Source organism: Plutella xylostella, chromosome 24, assembly GCF_932276165.1.
Source record: "Plutella xylostella chromosome 24, ilPluXylo3.1, whole genome shotgun sequence".
NCBI lineage: Eukaryota > Metazoa > Arthropoda > Insecta > Lepidoptera > Plutellidae > Plutella > Plutella xylostella.
Genome location: NC_064004.1, coordinates 1,981,826 through 1,999,305, shown reverse-complemented (window position 1 = coordinate 1,999,305; position 17,480 = coordinate 1,981,826). Strand labels below are relative to the sequence as shown.

The window sequence follows — 17,480 nt, the reverse complement described above, 5'->3', positions numbered from 1 at the left end:
TCCTCCCGCACGGCGCTCAGCTCCTCGCGGAACAGGCGGATCTCCAGCCCGAGCTCCACTTTAAATTCTTCCGTGGTGTCATTTGCAGTGGAGTTGTGGCGGCCATCGGACACAACCGGTTCAGGCAGCTCCAGGGAATCCATCCCTTCAGCAACGGGAGCATCGACGATGGGTGCGGGCGGCGGGTTCCCGGATACACATCCCGGGCACACCCAGTTGGGGGTGCCTTCCTCGCCTCCCTTGAGGCAGAATGGGTGGTACACGGTACCGCATTTAGTGCATTTCGCACACTTAGCGATATCCGCCCGAGCTATATATTTCTTACAGCCACCGCACTTGGTCATGATCGTGAGAGTAATTAGTTTACCACCGAGATAGCAAGTACACTATGATTGCAATAGATGTCACTAGCGTCCGTTGTGATATCGGGATCCCTAGATGGCGCTGTTAGTGATTTTTTCAATTTTAAATTTTGCGATTATGAGGTAAACACACTTTTAGGAACTAAGAGGTACCCACAATTAATGTCCACAATATATCCTTTAGGCACCTTTAGTAACACTAATATTGACGTTAATACTGCACTGATAATTGGGATAACATTTAATGCACATATATGTAACCCGATAGAACTTTTAATAAACTTTTTGTGACTTAGAACTTTGTCGTTTTATTTTTAAAAACAGAAGTACACAACAGTAAGCAACACTCGTCGACGTTCGTGACGTCACTCTGTCTCTGTCTATTGCTAATCTGGTTCACCATGGAACATATAGTGCCACAAACTTATCTGTTCCGGTGAGAGCGAACTAAATTGGTCCATATAATCTATGTCATGTCAATATGAAATTCATTAGTAAGTAATGAGGTATGGACCAATTTAGTTCGCTCTCACCGGAACAGATAAGTTTGTGGCACTATACCTACTTATCTAACAGTCTGCACAGTGATGTCGATTCTGAAGGCAGAAAGTCTAAATTTAGAGCTGTCAAAACCTTAATTTCTTTGTTTAAAATTCGACTCTATGCTTACGCTTTCCGTAAATGTTAAAATTATTTCGTTAAAATTAGAATTTCTGCCTTCAGAATCGACATCAGTTATCATCTATTAATTAATATCCACAAATTGTTACAGAATCTACAAATAGACCGTTGTCGTGACGAGGGTATTCTGTGCGCGTCGTGTCTAACACTGATGGAAGCTCCTGACTCTCTCATGAAGAATGTGGAGAGCACGCTGACTGCTTTACTGGTATTATTCTTAGATTTTTTAAATCGACAAACATTGCTTTTATTCATTCATTGACAGTATTCGTTCATTCATTCACATGGTCGCCGGTAGAATTCCTAGAATGTCGAATTGTGGAAAGCACACAGGCTGTTCGTTTTTAGAAATTCGACTTTATTTTTGACTTTATGATTTAATTTTTTGACAATACTAAATTGTACCTTCAGAAGGGTAGAAGGTCTTCAAGGGTAACATTGTATCGAGTTTTATGGTAACCCTAAATCTAAATAAATTAAAAAATTACGTAGGTACTAAGTCAGTGTCAGAAAATATGATGTGAAAGATGATGATGATTTTTTAATATTTTCAGGTGATATTTTCAAGGGACGACGTAGAACCGAAAACATTATCAAGAGCTTTACGAAAACTGGAGACTATCATACTTAGGGACAGGTGTAGTTCCGAAGAATCTATCATTTGTGATGTAAGTTCTTGTCTATTCTTGTAAGGCATAAATACAGAATGTTGCAAAAGTAGTTGTCAGCCCACAGACATACAGGGTGTTGCAAAATTGGTATACTAAGCCGAAACCTACATGTGCAGCATGTTATATCTAAGACCGAAACTGAAATCAGAATTTGGAAATTCGCGAAAAAAATATTTTTTTTCCATAGTAAAAGTCACGTGACCAACAAAGTTTCTATCTCTATTTCAGTTTCGGGCTTAGATATACCATGTTGCACATGTAGGTTTCGGCTTAGTATACCCTTTTTGCAACACCCTGTATATGACACAAGATCAACTTTTGGTTCATACATTTAGTTCCGTCCGCGTCCAGCTGCCATTATCAGTGTCAAAAAAAATAATTCCTATACAAATTTCTGGTCGTCATAGAAATTAGTGCATTTGTTATTTGTAAATGCGATTTATTTATATTTAAATACTAACGCCGTTTTAAATAATACCTTGTTTGCTTACAGATAATATCCAAAGTAGACAAAATACGATCAAGGAAAGATATTTCTGGTAAATTTGCCAAAATCCTTCACCGAGATGTCCTGTTGTTTATGGGTGAGTCTATTTCGTACTTAGAATCTTAACACTCATTTATCTTATTATGGCCACATTTGAGACCTTCCAACTGCCAATATATATGTATATATATGTATATGTATAGTAGACTTAGTAAAAAAGTGAAGTCTTTTTGAAAACCCCGTAGATTAAGATTAGTTATGTAGATAGATTAAACGGGGCTTTCCACAAAAACTTAGACAGTATAATTTAACAGATGTTTTGCGCTGTGAAACGCCTAGAAAATTTATCAAATTTTGTTTTCAATATTTTTTAAATAATGTATAAAGATTTTTATTCATTATAGTTTGATGACCGAATGGCGTAGTGGTTAGTGACCCGACTACTGAGCCGATGGTCCCGGGTTCGATTCCCGGCTGGGGCAGATATTTGTTTAAACACAGATATTTGTTCTCGGGTCTTGGATGTGCCCGTAAAATGGCAATAGGCCCGCCCCCTATTACATTGGGACTAACATACACTCTGGCGAAAAGTGGGTGCAGCAATGCACCTCTGCCTACCCCGCAAGGGAGTACATTAGTACAAGGCGTGAGTGCGTGTTTTATAGTTTGATTTTCAGGTAAATTTGGCCACAAAATCGATGAAAACAATAACATTGATAGTGATAAACTGATGATTGTAAAATTGAAAGAAAAGTTGAGTTTAAATATACCGAATCCGAGCGATGGAAAGAGTTATAAGGTGAGTAGAATAAGACTATCATCATCATCATCATCAGCCCATATTTGTTTACAGTTGGACACAGGCCTTTAAGAGAGACATAAGAAAGAGTCTTTTCTTCAATACCGCGTGTTATAAGTTTGAGTTTTAGAGGTGTCTGTGTCTGGTTTTGTTCTCAGCTATATTTCATAAAAATCGGTATCATTATTATATTTTTTTAATCAATGGTTCTAAGATATATTTTTTCTTACAATAGAAGTGAAATAGATGGCCACCTCAATAATATTATTTTTTAATATTTTTTTACAGTTAAACCTAGAGAGCATACTAGATCTAGCTCTCCTACACGAAGACAGTAAAGCGTTGCATTCGTTGCTACTTATCATTTCTGCGAACTGTAAGTACAAATTTGAATTTATTTATCAAAATACCTACCAAAGTGTAGTGAAACCACTAAGAAGAGTACCTTGCTGGGAATATAATAATTATAAGCAATAAGGCTGCCTTTTGTACTATTTTTTATTTTAAAGCGTTATTTATATTTTGGTTTAATTAAAGAACACTCTGTATAACACTACATTTCAGTATCCTCCCGCCCGGACCCAACCCTCCAGACCGCGCTATCCGCAGTACTACACAAGTTGACACGGTGCCACGCTCGCGGCGATACGGCCAGCGCCCCGCCCGCCGCCGGGTGCTGTAGTGTGGATAGCGTGCGGGATTTGATCACTGTGAGTAGATTGTAGAGTTTTTTTAACTATGTAGTATATTCTTGTGTGGTCTTGGTGGCGTAACGGATAAGGTCTTCTCAGCTTTCATTCTTGAGGCCGTGGGTTCGAAACCTGCCATGTAGCCATTCTATGGAAATATGGAATTTAATTTTACACCACGTGCTTTTACGTTGACGGAAAACATCGTGAGGAAACCTACACATCTAGATTCCAGGTGTGTTTGTGTACCCTAAGTGCAATGTACCTAATCATCAAAAACGGTGATACGGCTCGCGAACTATGACGTCAATTTGCGAGTCACCATGCCTACCCCTTCGGGGAGTACAATCGTGTGCATAATATATTACGTATAAACAAATGTTTTTTCGAACCATTGCTATGAACACGTGGCAGAAGACAAAACAAACCTTCATGTTTTAATTTCCCGGATGAAACAGCTGTTTATACTGAAGTTTATGTACATAATAATATTTACATAATAATTATGTAACTAATCTATCACACTGTATTACAGCATTGCACAGCTGTTTAATTGTATATTTTCTGTAAGTGGAGTATGTTTAGTTTAATATAATATATAATATGCTGTCAATGCTTATAAATATTTGCATACCTGTAACCTGTAAGGTAAAATAAAATGTGCCGAAATAAATGTTTACTTATTTATTTATTTATAAACACTTTATTGTATAATAATAGAAACAGTTACAAAAATGGACTTAAAAGTAGTAAGTATATACAGAGGCGGGCTTATTGCCAAGAAGCAATTTCTTCCAACCAACCTTTGTTTGGTGGAAAGGGTTGTTTGTTGGGTGTACTTATGTATTTATAAAATGAAACATGATCGAATGGCATTGTATGAACCAAATTTGAAGCAATTAAATGTATTTTCTTTCGGAAGTTCACCGATTAAATTCCACCAAAATAAAAGTTGTTGCAAAAGTTGTATACTGAGCCTAAGAAAGGGACTCAGGGAGTCAATCTGAACAACTTTTGTTCTACGATAATAACAGTTAGGCTACCTAAAACGTTAATCTCATAATAAACAAATATTCACAGTCACAGACCTCTTTTATATTAGACTACCTGTTCCCGCGCGCTTCGCTTCGCCTTAAAAAGTTTTCCCGTGGGAATTTCGGTATAAAAAGTAGCCTATGTTCTTTCCCAGGGTCTAGACCGTATGTATACCAAATTTCATTCAAATCCGTTCAGTAGTTTTGGCGTGAAAGAGTAACAGACAGACAGACAGACAGACAGACACAGTTACTTTCGCATTTATAATATTAGTTAGGATTCCCCAAGGGTACGTTCTGCACGTGTCAAAACTAGTCTAAAGGTTGAGCGTTTCACACTTTTGAGTTCATTCATTTTTTTTGTGAGATCCATTGATTGATTGTGATTTTTATTTTATTTTTGCACTTCCCTACTTTCTGCTCCTGAACCTCCTGCAAGTTGACTGGTAGAGAATGCTCTTAGCATTAAGTCCACCTGATTGTTCATCTACTTTTGTAAATTGTGCAATAAAAGCATAAATAAATACATTTGTTGCGTCCAGCTGTCATTATCAGTGTCAATTCCTACAGAAATTTCGGGCACGCATAGAAATGGGTGCATATGTGATATCCAGTATAAGCGTCAATTCACACGTACCACAACCACACCACGTCGCAGCGACATAATGTGGTCAAGCTGTGGTTACTTGTGAATAGTGTGACAGCGGCTTTTTGCAGTTGCGTTGTGGCAGCGACAAAATGTCGATGTGGTTGTGTTGTCGCTGTTGTTGTCGTTTCCCTTAATAGACGTCTGTATATTATTCCCAGTACATAGCACTGGAGCGGTCCCCCGGAGTGCGCGCGCTGCTGGCGCTGATGCTGGAGACAGTTCTGCTGCGGGATCCTCATTCGGAGGCGCTCCGGGCGGTGGTCGAACACGCTATCCTCATGATGGGAAGCCAGAGCTGTAAGTTATGTACTCTAGCTGTTCCCGCAAGCTTCGCTTCACCTTAAAAAGTTTTCCCGTGGGAAAAAGTACACTATTTTTTAGTCCAGGGTGTCAGCTAACTCCATCAATTGTAATGAAATTTGGTATGAAGTCCATACCAAATTTCATTACAATCAGTTTAGCCGTTTTGACTGATTGATTGCAAGGGATAGGTTTGATTATGTATTATGTAGAAGGTCATCTGCTATTTAACTAAAGTTATCATAACGAATAGCTAATTATAGTCCACTGCTGGACATAGACCTCTTCTAAGGTGGTTCAAAACTCTATGGCCTCAGCCTTACTCGTCTAACCTCTCGTAAACCAAATTTACGTTACAAAAGACAAACATAGCTATACCATAGTTGGTGTTTGTAACTGTTCTTGTTACTAAAATAAATAAATATTTTCACAGCAATCACAAAACGAGCGGGATTGGACTTGGCCGAAACAGCCTTAGCAGCGTCCAAAGACAACAGTTCAGTGGTAGAATATTTGCCAAAACTGCTAAACTCAATCTTAAGAACCAACGAGACGGATTTCGATATAACATACGAAGAGGCAACACAATGCTTCGCCAAAACCTCAGTTTTATTCACACAAGAAACACTTGAGTGCACATCTAAAGACTTACTTGAAACTTTGACGAGTGTAATGTTTGACGAATTGAATTTGGAAAAAACTGTCAAATTGACTGTGAACACTTTTAAAGACATTTTTAGTCGAACTCCAGAGACTGATAAGATGGTTTTGGAGTTGCTGAAAGATACTAAAATGGATGCTTTGAAGTATCTTCTAGTGCTTTCAGAGGCAAGAAAGTCATTTGAGTTTTCAGCAGAGGTTTGTGCTAAAATAGTCAGTGCGGATAATTTCAAAGTATTTACCGTGATCAAAGAGTTATTGGATGGAAGTTTAAAACGTTACACGTTTGAATTTTGCTTGAAAATTGTTTACAAATTCATGACGGAATGCGCAGATGCTATGTTGGAGCTGAAATATGTGGTAAGTTATAAGAAAAATCATTAATATAAACATTATTTGCACACAATTAAAACAGTAAAAACTGAAATAACATATAGGTATTTAAATAAAAGGCGGTCTTATCGCTAAAAGCGGTCTCTTCCAGACAACCAATAATTTGATGGATGGAAATTATGAATGTCCGACCGAGGTTTTCTAAAGAGTTTCATAAAATATTATAATTAATAAAGTTTTCCGTCATTCACAGACGGTTTTTGATTAATTTATTATTTTTAGGTCACATTGGAGCTCCTAAATCTGGCTATAACCAAGACCACTCCAGTTCACGTAAAGAAACTGCACAAACATATTGAAGAATGCATAAAATCCTTCGCTTTCATTTGGAAAAACACACCAAGACCAGTAATAGACAACTTTGGTACTTGGTGTAAAAATCTGCCGTTAAAAAGGATAACAAACAATATATTGAAGAAAACTTTTGTACCTGACGACGCCATAATCATTTACGCTTTGAAGAAAATGCTCAAGATATTTAATCTAAAGCAAATTACTAGTTTATTGATACCAGAAACCTGTGAACTTATGCAAAGATGGCCGAAAGAATTGCTAAAGCTATTCAAATCGAATTACATCCAAGACTTCTTAAAATCCAAAATGGCATATTTGACAGACGTACTAACTGTATCGCTTAACTTTTTAAAACCGGCCGAAGTCAAAGGTTTGATTTTAGCATGCCAAGAAAATAGTTCGAATGAAAAAGAAGGTTTGAAATTCTGTCGGTTTTTCGTGAAATCTTTTGCAGGGTATTTCTTAGAGAGTAATATACTGATGGATGTAGAAATGAAGGGGTTATGTGTGTTGATACATGATGTGGTGAAACACTTCGGCAGGTTGGAATGTGATGGAGTAATATGTAGGAAAGTGGTTGAGACTGTTGATCAGGTATGTTCTGTTTAATTTTTTTCGACATTCTTAATTTGATAGTGTAGGTATGTGCCCCGGTACCTAATAAAGAAACGAATGAAAAAAATATATTCCATCATACTTGCACGTGTAAAAATATGGCGTCTTTGTTTTACTGACGACCCGGACTGTTATTTATAATAGTCGCATTTTGATACATGGGTTGCAAAAAGGGTAACTAAGCCCGAAACTGAAATCAGAATTTAAAAATTCGCGAAAAAAAATAATTCTCCATTGTAAAAAGTCACGTGACCAACAAAGTTTCTATGGAAATTTTTTTTTTTTCGCGAATTTTGAAATCCTGATTTCAGTTTCGTGCTTAGATATACCATGCTGCACATGTAGGTTTCCGCTTAGTATACCCTTTTTGCAACATCCTGTACTTAGTAAAATCTACTTCCAGATGTGGCCCACTCTAGAATCCCAACTAACGTTAGAGAAACTCTGCGCAATACTATCAGACCTACAATTCCTGGACACAAGTGACCTCCAATTGTCCTCCAACCCTGGTCTATGGTGGCTCCGGATGATACCGGAAGTGAGAAACGATGATAAAGTGAAGCTAATGGCGGTGCTTCCGGTGTTACTGAAGAACGATGTCGGGAGCGATGTGCAGGAGAAATATACGTGAGTGGTTTTGCAAAACAAGTTATTTTGATACCTAATAAAATACAATACAAACAAACACTCACACCTTGTACTAATGGACTTCCCTTGCGGGGTAGGCAGAGGTGGATTGCTGCACCCACTTTTCGCCAGTGTTATGTTAGTCCCAATGTAATAGGGGGGGGGGGGGGCTATTGCCATTTTACGGGCACATCCTGCCCAAAACTTCAACATATTTCCCCACAGCGCGGCTCTTCAAAGCTACGCCTCCACCCTGCCGGTGCTACGCAGCTCGTTAACTGCGCACGCGCCGGCCGTGTCCGCGCTGCTGCGGGGGGTCGCCGGCGCGCCGCCCGCGCTGCTGCCGCTGCTGCCCGCGCTGCCGGTAAATAGACTCTGACTGCTATGCCGTAGGTCCCGGGTTAGGGGCAGATATCTTTTTGTATTGAAACTATACCTACCTACTCTATCTACCCCTACCTACGCTATCTACCCTGGATATTATTAAAAGAAATCTACTCCTAACACTGATCACGTGATCACAAACAAACCTCGAACTTACCAAAAATAGTCGAACAAAATATTATGTTCTCACTTACCGCCTAACTCACCCACTTTATTCACCCCCTCTTATAACACCCTGTATACCTTCCAGCTATCACCCCCGCTCCCCGCGTGGCTGTCAACCGCCCTACACGCGTGCGCGGCGGGCATAGCCACGCACGCGTGCGCGCTGCACGCGGTGCGTGAGTTGTGCACGCGTGACGCACGAACGGACATGTTTGATGCGCTCCTGCTGCCTGTTGTCAGGTTAGTACATTCTTTTAATAACTGTGTTAAATATTGCATGGGCCCTATGACAAAGGAAAACCAACTATATTTAACAGCTGCCGAGCGGCTACATGGGTTCGTTATCGATGTAAATAAATGTCATTATAACGCGATTCGCCATAAATACGGTGCTTTATTAAAGCGTGATTGGTGGAACGTGCAGCTGCCGCTACACGGGGTCGTTATCGACCATGATAAACGACACTATGTCGCGATTCGCCATAAATGAGTTTATCGACGTCGATAGAGAAACCATGTAGCGGCTGCAGCCATAAGTACATGGACGTAGATAAACGTAACTTTAACGCGATTCACCATAAACGAGTTTATCGACGTCGATAAAGATACCGTGTAGCAGTCGCAGCCATAATTAAGTACCTGTAAATCAAACTCCATGGGACTCTTCCTATATTTTACTCATATATAAGCTAAGTACAGCTACTCGCCAGCGCTGTCCGCGTGCGCGGCGAGCATAGCCACGCACGCGGGCACGCTGCACGCGGTGCGTGAGATGTGCACGCGTGACGCACGAACGGACATGTTTGATGCGCTCCTGCTGCCTGTTGTCAGGTAACATACAAACTGGCACTTCCTAAACCCTAAAAAGCCAAGCGAAGCGAGGCCAAACACATAAATTTCGCATTTCCTAAAACCTGGAGAACCGAGGGAATCCAGAAAAAACAAAACAAAACGGCATTTTCTAAAACCTAAGCCAATGGTTAATGCCGATTTGGTTTGTGTTGCCTCGCTTTGCTCAGTTCTTTACATTTTAGGAAATTCTTATGTATATTTACAGGTCTAATAATATAAAATAGGGCGAGATAGCATGAGTCAGTCCGCCATTTTATATTGTTTCTTTATTTGCGAGAATTATTCATATAAATATTTTACATTAAGGGTCTGCAATAGGCAATCGAGGGTTGGCATTGTCATAGAATTATGTAGTAAATGATGCTCTACAGCCTTGAAAAAAATCACACAGGTAGCCGAAGAGTCTAGCTAGGTGCTGAATCATTCGAATTTAAGTAAATGCTTATGGATAACTGTAAATTAATTACGAAAAACCAGTAAATCACACTCCCGTATTGTAACAACTGTGTCGTAATTATCAAGAATTTTCATATGATTCTTATCAAATTATAAAGATAAATGCTTGGACTAGGCGCTAAATACCTTGTTTTTTAATAAACACACACCTATTTTGTGTAAATTAATCCCAAACTTGAGCAATTTTTTTCCCTCAAATCTTCATACAAATATCTATGGCGGCTTTCTGTGTTATAAAATCATAAACACAAGTGACTTTTGACTCAGTCGGCCGGTGGCCTCCAAAGAAGGGTCACGTCGGTTTAGGCGGCACTGACAGCTCGCGATCTAATTGTGTACAGACACAAAATCACTGCACATTGGTTGTCATTGCACTTTTTCAACTTTTATGACACCAACATAATTTGATTTGAAATTGAGGAAGCATAATTCTTATACTATATTCAATAAATTCAATGATAATGTTTTTTATTAGTTAAGTCCATGGTACTTCTTGATTAAATTATAATTATTAATGCCTAACTAAAACTCACTAATATAAAATTAAAATTAAACTAAAAAGAAGATGCTGGCCAGATCGCTGCCACTGTCGGGTAGGGTACCCAAGACGCTGGCCGCGTTACCCCGCTATATAGCGATGCTTAGCCTTTGTGATAGGTAAGTGCCAGCCCTAGGGTCCCTTGAGACTTCTATTAGTCTGCTGCTGATGTCTTTAAAAAGCTGACGTGCCTCCCCACGGCCCTGGGATGAGGAGCAGGAATATAGTGAATGGATCTAAGTGATGACAATACGTAGGAAGATTAGGTTAGGATTCAAAAACACAGTCTCATGGTGCTGGTTGAGGCATGGTCTCGTGAGGATCTGATGAGGGCAGTAACACGGAGGTGACTGAATTTTATTTCAAAGATTTAATAGCTAAAAGTTTGGGCGCGGTGGTAGCTCAGTCGGGTAAGCGCCCGCTTCTCACGCAAGAGATGCGGGTTCGAATCACGGCGCTGACATGTACCAATGAGTTCTTTTAACTTAAGTACAATGTATACCATCGCTCTAACGGTGAAGGAAAACATCGTGAGGAAACCTGCATATCTAGATTTAGCACATCTAGATATGTGAACCCACCAACCCGCAGTGGACCGGCGTGGTGGGAAATGGTTCAAGCTTAGGAAGGCAGTTTAGACCTTGGGGATATGCACAAAGGTTCCACTCGAGAGAGCCAGGTGCAGGTACTTACACCCCCACAGAGAATAGAATAGAATCGAGTTTGTGCTATTAAGTATGTTTTTCAAAGAGAGAGAGTAAGATATTTTAGGTTTCCTCTGGATTAGTTAGGTTTACTGGGTTTACTAAATTCATTCGTAACGTAAAATTGTCAATGACGGAATTTCTTCTATAGACAGTAGCCACTTATAAAAACAACGATATATGGCGTGATTTGCAAAAGTACCTATCTAGTCAACCTGCCACGGGGTGACTTCGGTGGGTAACTCAGAATAATACTAATTATATGTTATTGCATCAATAATAAAAAATCAAGAAAATATTCAAAGTTTCCATCCTCGCTTTTCACGCACACAAATCACAAACTCATGCCTTGTTCTAGGAGCAGGGTCTACCCTGATGCATTTCCATGACCACTTTTCATTAGCGTCCCACCGGTTTCGATGCTCAGCGGAATAGCACCATTAACCATTATTATTCTGAGATATCATCACTTCTTATTCTGAGTTACCCAACATAAAATCACGCCATCTATTGAAATCATTTTTTAAATTAGGATTTGTCTATGGTGTGGTCCCCAAATTTAAGGGTAAAAGCCAAATAATTATATTTTAACCTTTTTTTATACATATTATATTAAAAGACCTATTCAACGATACCCTACCTACACCATCAAAATAACCGGAAAAAATATCAGCCCCAATTTATCATGATGACGTATGGTGCAGAGACGTACTCCTCATATCTATGCGAAATATCAGCTTGATATATCTTTACCCGTTTCTGAGAAAAAGGGCAGTGACAGACAGTCAGTCAGACAGACGGACAACAAAGAGATCTTATAACGGTTGCTTTTTTCCTTTTGAGGTACGAAACTCTAAAAATATGAAAAAATATTATTCTGCCACCAAAAAATATACTTACAAACATACATACATACAATCAAAAAACATTACTCTCCTCCTTCGGCAGTCGGGTTAAAACAAGTGAGACTGATTCTGAACTTTTGTTCTACGAGTTTTAAAAATTAACCAAAAAAAACTTTATCATAGAAACTTTGTTGACACGTGATTTTTTACCATGGAAAACGATATTTTTTTTTCGCGTTTTTGCAAAACTCGTAGAACTAAAGTTGTTCAGAATGACCCCTTGAGTCATGCCCTTTCGGCTTAGTATACCCTTAGTATGATGATGACCTTCCGACCGATTTCGGCCATGGCGACTGCCATCGACTCCTAACTTACTGTGACGCCTGAGGCGCACCAGCGCCAAGACCTAATTCTGGCGCTGGTGCACCTTAAGATGGCTAATATAGCCAATTTTGGCGGTGAACTTCCTCGCACAGTGTGGACAAGTAAGAACACCGCGTTCATAATTGTAGATGATGGCCGCAGGTGGCCGGTCTCGCAGTGCATCACGCTTTGCATTTAATTCTTTTTTGCGGCGCTCCTCGTAACCAGCCACCCTAGCCTTCACCAATCGTCTCCACTCGGGACGTCGTGCTGCCAAACTCTCCCAATGTGCGGGTTCGATATCGCATCTTTTGAGGTGCCTTTTCAGGACATCCTTGTACCTCAAGAGCTGACCACCGACCTTACGTTTGCCCTCTTTCAGCTCCGAGTACAAGATGCGTTTCGCGACCCGCTCCTCCGCCATACGTGCCACGTGGCCACACCACCGAAGTTGTCGCCGCATTAGGTACGACTCCAAGCCACCAACATTAGCTCGGCGCAGTACTTCGGTGTTTCGCACGCGATCAGACCATTGGATGTTCATAATACTTCTTAGACATTTAAGGTGGAATCGATCTAGCGTGCGAATGTGGTGACGATACACGCACCACGTCTCGGAGGAGTACAGCAGATTCGGCAGCACGATAGCCACGTACACCGAAATTTTTGTGGCCAGTCTCAAGTCATGTGAGCAGAAGACCCTGGAACTCAGCTTGCCGAATGCTGCGGCAGCAGCCCCGATCCTACTGTTAATTTCAGCGTCAAGGTCGCACTTGGATGAAATAGTGCTCCCCAGATAACGAAATTTATCGACCTGCTTCAACAAATCTTCGCCGATATATATTGCCAGTGTTTCGTGACCGTGCATGTCCAAGGACATCACTTCTGTCTTTTTAACACTGACTTTCAGGCCGAATTTACTGCACGAAGAGTGGAAAGCAGTCATTAGTTGTTGCAGGCCATCTGGGGAATCTGCTGCAAAGCTAAGATCGTCTGCATACATGACCTCAGTAACCATAGCGTACGACACTTTCGTAGATGCCTTGAGTCTAGCCAGGTTGAACAATTTCCCGTCTGTGCGGAACCTTATATGGACACCTTGGGAACAACTCCGCAGAACCTCCTGGACAACTACGGCAAAGTATATGGCGAACAGTGTGGGTGCAATAACACAACCTTGTTTCACCCCACAGGTGACGGGAAAGAAATTTGACTGCTCGCCATCCACTGTGACACAGCATTGCATGTTGTCATGTAGTAGTCTGAGAAGCTCTACGAAATCCTCCGTGCATCCCACCTTCTGCAACACCAGCCAGAGGGCTTCACGAGGGACACTGTCAAAGGCCTTCTCCAGGTCTACGAAGCAAAGGTATAGGTTTTGACCCTGTTCCCTGCTCTTCTCCTGTAGTTGGCGGATTGCAAAAATTGCCTCGCACGTCCCTCGGTCTGGTCGGAAGCCGAACTGGGTTTCTGGCAGGAATTGTTCGGATAATGTCATAAGGCGGTTTAAAAGTATTCGGGCAAAGACTTTTCCACAGACTGAGAGAAGAGAGATACCGCGATAAGAGTCACAGTCAGAGCGATCGCCCTTGCTCTTGTAGAGAGTGCTGATGCGTGACACTAGAAAGTCATTTGGGACTCGCCTCAGCTCCCACATACGAACAAAGAGCTCCCATACCTGCGTGTGTAACTCCTCACCGCCGTACCTCAACAACTCCGCTGGTATGCAGTCGATGCCCACCGCGCGCTTGTTGTGGAGCTGTTTAATAGCAAGGACAACTTCCTCGCGTGCCAGTGGCCTATTCAGCTTCTCACAGACTGGAAGTTGCGGCAGTAAGCTAATATGTCGTAGATCGGCTGTTCGATCTACATTCAACAGTGTTTCAAAATGTTGTGCCCATCTGTTTAACACATCATCTCTACTTGTAAGAAGGTGTTGCCCATCTAAGGATCGCAAAGGTACCTTTATGTGAGACGATGTGCCGACCAGCTTACGTACCTCGGCGTGGAACTCCCCGAGCTGTTTTGTTTCAGAAAGCCACTGGATATAGTTGGCTTTTTTGAGCCACCACCTATCTTTAGTTTCCCGAGATATTCTTCTGAGTGCCTGGCTACTCTCTTTTATTTCCGCCGAATTTCGATCCTTTTGGTTCCGCAACAGGTGTCGGTGTTTATCGATCGCTTCTGTGAGCATTCCGTCGTTCTCGTCATACCAATCCTCGTTCTTTCGAACCTTTAGACCCAAGACGGTAGTAGCTGAATCCAGGATACGAGATGTCAAAACACTCCAGTCAGCATCAATGTCACCTGTCTGTTCACGCGGTGACAGTAGTTTCTTAGCTAAGGCTTCGCTGTAACTCTTTCTCACTTGAAGACTGGTCAGTTTGTCTACGTTAAGACGTGAGCATTTCGCTTTCTGAGACCTTCGTGGAGGAGAGAGACGGATATGCATCTTGGTGACAACCAGGCGGTGGTCGGTCCAACAGTGTGCACTGCGCATGACGCGAGTTATCTGGACACAGGAAACGTCGCTTCGTCTAACGATAGCGTAGTCAATCAGGTGCCAGTGCTTGGATCTTGGGTGCATCCACGTAGTCTTGTCACCCTTAGTATAACTTATTATCTACACTTTAATACCTGTAGTTACCTTTCTACAAGTAAATACCACATTTGTTTAGAAATCTAATCGGGTTCCGAGTATGGAGAAAAGTGGCACCCCTATTAATTTCTACTCTTTCCTGGTGCCTACCAGTGTAAGTAAGAATTATACTTACTTACCCTAAAATCACCCAAAATGTACTTGAACATAATTGTCAATAAAGTTGGCGAGTAAAAGTTTATCGACCCACTGTGCAAACTAACATGTGTGCGTGTCACTGCGTGTGCTGTGTGAAGAGCATTGAAAACCCAAAATTGGCGCGGCACGTCACCCTGTACGGGCCCTTAAATGTTTCTTATCTTACTTGACAGGTATTCATCAACGAAAGCGTGTGAAGACTTCTTCTGTGCGACAATGAACTCTATTCTCTCAGACTTATGGCCGAAATCGAAATCTTCGAATAATTTCATTCAGTACGCCAAGGCTTTCGCTTTAGCTCAGCTGGCGTTTGAAAAGGTAAATCTTTTATAATTAAATTATACTTAAACATAATCTTTGAAAGAAAACCTTAGATAAGCTATATCATAAGAACATCATGACCAATTCTCCTTGTCAATTCGGGCACACACAATATTGAATGCAATCTGTGTTTTATTTATTTATTGATTCGCCTACAAAGATTACATTAAATTAATGCTTAATAAAAATACAACAGTTAAATGATAAATGCATCTTCAATAACAGGCGAATACAGCATGCATTGTAAGTAATACTTAAATTTAAAGTTAAAATTAAAGCACTTATAATTATAATTTTAAAGAAATATATTATGTAAAAATACGCATCCATTGGTGCTTTCGTTTACAGCCAGTTTCAATAAGACTGCGTCTCCAGTAGTACATGCAATGAAAAAAATACAATCAGCTGGATTAGATATTGATGGCAGACTCTATACACTTTTCTACCTTGTCCAAACGAAAATTTGTAGCCCTCCAATGAAGTATTTGCTTCGGTCCTCAATAGCTGTATTTAGCTGCGTACAGGCCGGCTCAACGAATGCCCAACGAACGCCCAACGATGGATATTTATCATACATAATAGAGGGCAGATTGCAGCAACGAAGGTCAACGAAACCCGTTCGTTGGCGTGCGTTTGGCCGGTCCGTACGCAGCTTTTAACAAATAATACAATAAATTACAGCTACCACTATCAACACTGCAGTCACCCACTTCACCACTCTATGCAAACCTCGACCTCAGAGGCAGCAAGACGCTGGCGGCGGCCATTTGCAAAATATGTAAGACTCTGCGCGACGGCGTGGCTCCAGGGAGTGATGTGGAGGCTTACAGGTGGGGTGGAGGAAATCTCTTCGAGTATTGAGTCTGGAGGTACTGGAGAATCTGTTTTTTATGGCACTTGTACAGTGTACAGGATGTTATCTTACAAAAAATTAAACCAAAAGGGAAAAACTTTTGAAAATTCGCTTCTCCTTATTAACTTTGTTTGGTGACATGATTTTGTATGTAGGTAGTTAGTTATGTATGTATGTAGTCAGTCCAGTACAAATTTAATTTTTATGTTTTGTATTGTATTGTGTATGTTTGTGAATTAGTGTGAATAAATGGTATGAATTTGAATTTTTTACTACTAAAAGTCGTGAAAATATACCTATCAGATTCTTATGCCTGATGAATAAAATATAATTTTTTTCTTGAAAACTAACATAGAAAGATAAATTTAAAGAGTTCATGCTATGTTTTACAAAGTATAAAGTTATTTAGGATGATCGCCTCAGTAACCCCCTTTCGCCTTACAATACTTACCCTTTTTGCAACACTCTGTTTAATTTCATAGGTACTTACTTAATCTCTAATTTATAATATTTCCTATCATATTCTAATCGAGTCTTTTTTCTTTCCAGATCATTCCAACAGGCGAATTTCAACTGTTTTGCTGCAGTATTATGCAAAACCCGCAGTGGAGAGAAATTCTTCCAAGTACTGTTTCACGATACAGTCTGGGATAAGATTGTCGATGACACAAAGCAGTATAAGCTTTATATACAACCGTTAGAAGTGAGTTTGAACCGTATGTTTTTAAGCGTATTTTAATAAAAGTCTGACAGTGCTAACTTTGCAAGGAGTAAAATATATTTTTCTTTTACTGGTATCCCTAAACCAATGAAGAACAAAAAGTCACACCACGTCAGTATTAGATATTATAAATCATATTAAAATTGTTGCCTTTTATCATCTTATTTTGTATTGACACATATAGTATAAAGTTAGTGTTTTATTGCCTATTATAATGTAT

General features: G+C 40.3%; 1 protein-coding gene across 1 annotated transcript in view; it reads left to right on the top strand.

Annotated features, from left to right (window-relative positions):
* The window catches only part of LOC105394415, a 46,106-nt gene extending 29,559 nt beyond the window's left edge, over positions 1-16,547 (top strand). Inside the window, exons 13-26 of the mRNA XM_048629732.1 lie at positions 1,135-1,251; positions 1,598-1,711; positions 2,208-2,298; positions 2,879-3,000; positions 3,289-3,376; positions 3,565-3,710; positions 5,531-5,669; positions 6,106-6,692; positions 6,948-7,613; positions 8,038-8,261; positions 8,487-8,625; positions 8,896-9,050; positions 15,539-15,683; positions 16,368-16,547. Of these exons, the coding sequence (XP_048485689.1) occupies positions 1,135-1,251; positions 1,598-1,711; positions 2,208-2,298; positions 2,879-3,000; positions 3,289-3,376; positions 3,565-3,710; positions 5,531-5,669; positions 6,106-6,692; positions 6,948-7,613; positions 8,038-8,261; positions 8,487-8,625; positions 8,896-9,050; positions 15,539-15,683; positions 16,368-16,547 (2,913 nt within the window). The remainder of the gene's footprint in view (positions 1-1,134; positions 1,252-1,597; positions 1,712-2,207; positions 2,299-2,878; positions 3,001-3,288; positions 3,377-3,564; positions 3,711-5,530; positions 5,670-6,105; positions 6,693-6,947; positions 7,614-8,037; positions 8,262-8,486; positions 8,626-8,895; positions 9,051-15,538; positions 15,684-16,367) is intronic.
* Positions 16,548-17,480: the final 933 nt, after the last annotated feature.